Raw genomic sequence first — 6,648 nt, forward strand, 5'->3', positions numbered from 1 at the left:
ACAAAGGGGAAAAATGGAAGAGAAATTAGAAAAAAAAGAGGAATTAAAAAAAAAAAATATGTCTTTAAAGAAAAACTAATTTGTACAAATGTATTGAATATGTTTCTTTTTTATTTAAAAGACACAATAAAAAAACAATATATATATATATATATATATATATACACATATACATGTTATTATTATTGCTGTTACTCTTTCTATTCATCAAATAATCCTGACAAAATTATAATAATGAGAGAAAATATTTCTTGAACAGCAAATCAACATATTAGAATGATTTCTGAAGGATCATGTGACACTGGAGACTGGTAGTAATTCTGAAAATTTGGCTTTGATCACAGGAATAAATTATATTTTCAAATATATTCAAATAGAAAGCAGTTATTTTAAACTGTAAATTTTTTTTACAATATTACTGCTTTTGTTGTATTTTGGATCAAATAAATGCAGCCTTGGTGAGCAGAAGAGACTTCTTAAAAAAACATTCAAAATCCTTTGACTGGTAGTGTATATAAGTTTAAAAACAACAATAAATAAGCAATATTCCATCATTTTACCATAATATTAAATTGCAGCTATATTCAATGTGAAACAATACCTCTCTGTAAAGGTGGCCTCAACATTTTCAGTTGGAATAGTATGTACTCCTTGAAGTGTGATGTAGATTTTGACAAATTTGTCAGACTGGTCCCATCCTAAGTGAGAGACAAACAATGATAGTTTACTATACATATCATTGTGGAACAGACTATGCCTATTATCATGAAATATGAGCGTACCGTAATTATTAATTTTGACTGTGTATCCTTTGAGTGTGGTGTCCGTTTTGTCTCCAGACTCTTTCTTGGCTTGCTGCAGTTTCTGCTGTCGTTTCTGTGCCAGCTCTTTCTCTATTTTCTTCTGCTCTTGCGTTAACAGGTCCCGTATGCGCTGGCGTTCACATTTCTCCTGCAGACTCGTGATCTCTTTAAGATCACTCTCAAGACCGGTGATCTAAAGACACAAAGTCAAATCTAAAATCAATTATCATGCTTATTACAGCACATGTGAGAATAGCAGGCACAGCTGAGTGATAATTAATTCGCCCTATTTGTATATTTTTTTATATTAAACGTGAGTTTCATTTTCATTCATAAAAGCGTCTTTAAACCAATGCATAAGGCTTTAGTTAATTGAAAACGAAACCTGACAGGGCTGCTATATTTATTCACTACATGGAACTAAAGTGAATAAAACACATAAAAACAGTCCATTGTACCTGTTCGTTGATATCCATAGTTGTCATTGAAGAAACCGTAGGAAACTACCTTCTGTAGTTTTTAATTTAAATGATGAAATTGAACTTTGCTCTTGATCTGGCGCTGCGTGTCCGCTGATATGCATGAAGCGCTGTTTCTGTTTCTAGAAGGATTCTTGCTTCCGTGTTATGTAATGTCAAAATAAAAGTCCTAATTTTAGTGAACATTCTTACAAAAGCCAAGTATTCTTCAGAATCATAATAATAATATAAACATGTAACTGTTGCAAATTTATTACATTACCTATGGGGTAAAATAATTCCTAATGTATGCTAATCAAAATTTTTTGAAGAATTTTCTTTTGCTCAACAAGCCTGCATGTATTTGATCCAAAAAGCAGTAATATTGTGAAATATTTTTACTATTTAAAAGAATGCTTTCTATTTTAATATATTTTAAAATGTAATTTATTCTTGTGATCAAAGCTAAATTTTCAGCATTATTACTCCATTCTGTGTCACATGATACTTCAGAAATCATTCTGATATGCTGATTCGCTGTTCAAGAAACATTTATTAACCCCTTAAGCACAGCGGCTATTTGGGGGATTTCCGCCTGCATTTGGCCTACCTAAATTCAAATGGTTCCCCTATACACATACAATGGAGGAAATTTAAAAAAATGGTTTCATTGTATAGAAAACCTTTTAAACTACATAATATCAGTGTAATTCTTTATAAATAACATTATATAGGTTTCAAATATTACAATAAAAACAAAAAAAACATAGGCGCTTTTTGATTTTTTTTTTCAAAAGTTTTTTTTGAAAGTCTGTAACTCAGGATTTAGGTGTCTCAGTTCTTTGCAAATTGTTTTGTTTGATTCCACTAGGTCTCAGGATATACCAGAAAAAAGATTTTTTCATATAACAGTTTCTAATTGAAAGTTATTGAATTATAACCGAAGGGAGTCGCATTGCCCCTTTTCCCCTTTTTTCCCCCTTTTTTCCCCCTAAAAGTGTCCTTCTGTTTCTTTGCAAAAACAGGTTTTATAAAGTACATTACCCCTTAGAATACTATTTTACTATATACCATAGCACTTTTCATGATAATTGACTGAATTATGTTTCATTTTTATGTTTGCCTGTGTATTTACTGAAACTTCTACTGTACTTTACTGCCAATATTCAATATACACTCAATACATAGCTTAGCAGATTGTTTTGGTGTCCTTTACGTTTCAAAGTAATTATAGGAATAAAACAAACCTGAATAGAAGCACTGTTATACTTATAGACGCGCTTATGAGCCGCGGATCCTCTGCTCTCCATGGAAACGGCCCGTTATTTATTCATTTAGCGTCTATTTTTGATAATGGAGACCGCTATATTCCTCTGAGACGCATATCTCCGGTTTAAGAGTCCAAAAACTACATATCCCACAATCCTCTCCACCGTCGAAGCATCTTTTGTGACCCGGAACCTCTCCATGCGTCGTCGTCTTCTTCGCGTCTGGAGAGGAGATGTGTCATCGTTCACACCTCTGTTCAGCACTACAGGCGGCCGGAGAGTGTAATCTGATCTACTGACACGCTCTGAATGCAGCCGCAGACACACACACACCTGTTTGAGCGGCTCAGAGCGCGTTTGGAAAGCCGCGGCCGTTCTTCCTTGGGCGCATCTGGCAAAATAACGGATTTCTCAGCAATGGAACAACGCAGAAACGTGAAAATGGTCTTGTTTGAAAGAAGAGATCCTAATCTAAAAGATAAAATGGAGTTTATGGCTAGTTGCGGCTAACTGAAGCAGTAGTATGTGGAGGAAAGTAATAGAATTTATTATCATATTATTCAAGTATATTCTGACATCGCGATTCAATTGAAGATAATTTGATCTGTGTTTGTCACACAATAAAATGATTTATATTCGTAGTAAAGAGGAGACTCTAAGCTTTCAAATGAGATCAATTATGGGCTGATACTATATGAGGAAGGTCATGTAAATGAAGCAGCAACATTTTGAAACAATTTTGAAACACTTTTTATTATATTCTGACATCGCGATTCAATTGAAGATTATTCGATCTGTGTTTGTCACACAATAAAATGATTTATATGGTCAGATTCTTGAGAATGAGCACTTTCTTGTGATATATGATTTGTCTGTTTTGTGAAAAATATAAGAAAAACACATTCTTTGTAATAATTCTTCACAATCGTTAGGCGGAAATTTGTGTGTGGAACAACATAAATTCTAAGCATAATTTTACTACTTTATGAATCATAAAACTAAAAGTTATGGTATTCCTCGTAAAGAGGAGACTCTAAGCTTTCAAATGAGATCAATTATGGGCTGATACTATATGAGGAAGGTCATGTAAATGAAGCAGCAACATTTTGAAACAATTTTGAAACACTTTTTATTATATTCTGACATCGCGATTCAATTGAAGATTATTCGATCTGTGTTTGTCACACAATAAAATGATTTATATGGTCAGATTCTTGAGAATGAGCACTTTCTTGTGATATATGATTTGTCTGTTTTGTGAAAAATATAAGAAAAACACATTCTTTGTAATAATTCTTCACAATCGTTAGGCGGAAATTTGTGTGTGGAACAACATAAATTCTAAGCATAATTTTACTACTTTATGAATCATAAAACTAAAAGTTATGGTATTCCTCGTAAAGAGGAGACTCTAAGCTTTCAAATGAGACCATATATGGGCTGATACTATATGAGGAAGGTCATGTAAATGAAGCAGCAACATTTCGAAACACTTTTTTTCCGCAGAGTTTAAGAGGTTAAAACAGCTGAGTCAATTTTATTCTGGATTCTTTGATGAATAGAAATATCCAAAGGTCAGCATTAAAAAGCTTTTGTAACATTATACACCATACCACCCAATAGCTTGGAGTCAGTAAAATGTTTTTTTTTTTGTAAAAACAATTTACTCAGCTGTTTTTAACAAAATAAAACATTTTTTTTTTTTGAGCAGCAAATCAGAATATTAGAATGGCGTTGAAGGATTGTGTGACTGGAGTAATGAGGCTAAAAATTCAGCTTTGAGATCACAGGAATAAACTACATTTTATAAATATATTCAAATAGAAAAGAGTTATTTTAAATAGTACAAATATTTTACTATTTTTGAGGTACTTTGGATTAAATAAATGCAGGCTCGGGGATGAGAAGACACTTCAAAAACATTAAAATTCTTTAAAACTTTTGACTGGTAGTGTAATAAATAAATATAAATACATATATTTATATATTTAATATATAATATATAAACATACTAAATTTAAACATAAATGTACTCATAACTTTCCAGATTTATTACAGAACCCAGGAAATATTTTAATATACTTTTTAAATATAAAACTAAACATTTACTTGTTAACAAGTCAAATTTACTAGTTTAAGCTTGCTTAACATAAGGAGTACTTATTTGTTAATTCACAAATAATTAATTACATTTTTATTTATAATAAATTAAAGTTCTTTGCATTGTTGCTAAAAGATGTAGTTTAAACAATCTCTCCCTCTTCTTGTATTTTTTGTCAGTATTCTAATGTATAACACCAAACAAAGAGTAAAACGTAGAAAGGTTAGATATCAGTAACCTAAAAAAATGCACAAAACACAAAAGTAGCACATTATAACTTTTTATTGTATGTACAATAAAATAACATCATTTGCCATCAGTTGAAGACAAAAATGTCACAATATGAAATCTGAATCATTTCAGTAAAAACAAAAAAAAAACAAAAAAAAAAACATTTGAACAGGTGCTTGTTTGTATTTCCAGCTCTGTGTCTTTGCATTTTTTGCCAGAAGATATCCTCTTTCATCACAAGGATTTATAATACAACACTTCTACAATTCCATGGCTGATCACCACATTGATCTCTGTATTCCAGACATCTGATTGTGGTCCGCTAAATGGCGAAAAACAATGCGACTAAGACGCCATCGGCGTTTCACTCCACGTGGACGTGATGTCATCACACACCTGTTACGAATGCGCACGGGACAACTGTCTCGAGGTAGAGCGGCTATTTCTTTATCAGCTATCTCCTGTTGGGAAAAAAACATGACCAACACAGCCCTTTTTAATATTAGTTTCTAGAGCAATATTTTGACATTCAATTCATTTGTTTATTGCAAGTCAAAATAAAGATTAATGACTGTGTAAATGGGTTTAAAATCCTGCAAATATATAGACAGACAGACTGATGATAGATAGATAGATAGATAGATAGATAGATAGATAGAATTCTAAACAAGGTATTCCCTTCCACTGAATGGAAACTGCAAGACTTTGAACGTACCTGCAGCTCTTTTGGCAAAATAGTATTCTTCCTAATGGCATTGATGCGCAGTCGTGTGTCTGCATACTCAAATGCCATTTGTCTCCTCTTCACATCCCGTACCATCCTCCAGTCAACATAGTAGCTCCTGACCTGCTCCACCACTCCGAGTGAACTTCTGTAGGCCTGAAGATCATCAGATTACATTTTATCTGAATATGTGCATTTTTGTAATACAGTCAAAAACCCAGACAAATGACAAAATTAGGCTTTTTGACTGACGTAAACTATAAATGTCACCAGTGTGTCTTGGTCAGTAATGTTATCTAACATGATCGTAATCTAAATACTACAACATTCACATACAAATACAAAGCATTCAAATTCCTAATAAACTTAAGAAATTTACAAATCTTAATTTTTAAGGTGACTTTACCTGTCTACAAAACGGCAAGGACGACTGCAGAAACCCCAAGCCCGTGCTGAGGAGCTTGCATGCCGCCATGTTGATCCAGCACTAACCTCGATGGTGGTTTCAAGGGTAAGAATTGAGTTTACTATATCGTTACTGCCATCTACTGTTCATGTTAATGTTAATTCAAGCATTTAAGTCTTGTCTTCACATTTAAACGGTAGTAAACAAGTTGTAAACGTTATGATATTTAGTTGTTAACCCTTGCGCGACCTTATGGACATTTTTGTCCATTTCAGTTTTGTTTTTTGTGCATTTTGGCTCAGGTGTTTATTTTTATTGAATTTTTAATATTTCACCCTCATTTCCTTCAAATGTTACCCTCTGTACAAAAAAAAAATACTCACACTCAGGACCTTAAGGACAAAAATGTCCACTGAAACCCATTAAAACTTTTTTTTTAACCCAGGGCTATAAAACACTGCAATATTTGCTAATAGGCGTTCATTCTATCGGCAAAACTTCACATTTTACAATTTTACCATTTTTTAATAGATTGTGCCTTTTTTTTTTTTTCAAATCTGGCATATAAAAGAAATACTCGCTTTATTCGTGTTTTCTGCTTATGCATGTTATAGTTTATTATAGAGTCAATTGGAAAAATAATGCAGCTATAATTGT

At 32.5% G+C, this 6,648-nt stretch overlaps 2 protein-coding genes across 2 annotated transcripts; both read right to left on the reverse strand.

The window, feature by feature from the left end:
• Positions 1 to 446: 446 nt before the first annotated feature.
• On the reverse strand, positions 447 to 1,399 carry LOC141344841 (calcyclin-binding protein-like). Its single transcript, XM_073849738.1, has 3 exons — positions 1,262 to 1,399; positions 783 to 996; positions 447 to 698 (listed from the first exon to the last, which is right to left on the reverse strand). Exons 1-3 carry the CDS (start codon positions 1,286 to 1,288, stop codon positions 568 to 570), a joined length of 372 nt encoding a protein of 123 aa, XP_073705839.1. The 5' UTR covers positions 1,289 to 1,399; the 3' UTR covers positions 447 to 567.
• A 3,503-nt stretch (positions 1,400 to 4,902) lies between these two features.
• On the reverse strand, positions 4,903 to 6,095 carry mrps14 (mitochondrial ribosomal protein S14). The gene is made up of 3 exons (XM_073849834.1): positions 5,992 to 6,095; positions 5,577 to 5,741; positions 4,903 to 5,322 (listed from the first exon to the last, which is right to left on the reverse strand). The coding sequence occupies exons 1-3, from the start codon at positions 6,058 to 6,060 to the stop codon at positions 5,140 to 5,142; spliced, it is 417 nt and encodes a 138-aa protein (XP_073705935.1). The 5' UTR covers positions 6,061 to 6,095; the 3' UTR covers positions 4,903 to 5,139.
• Between the last annotated feature and the right edge of the window lie 553 nt (positions 6,096 to 6,648).

This window comes from Garra rufa, chromosome 10 (assembly GCF_049309525.1).
Source record: "Garra rufa chromosome 10, GarRuf1.0, whole genome shotgun sequence".
NCBI classification, from domain to species: domain Eukaryota; kingdom Metazoa; phylum Chordata; class Actinopteri; order Cypriniformes; family Cyprinidae; genus Garra; species Garra rufa.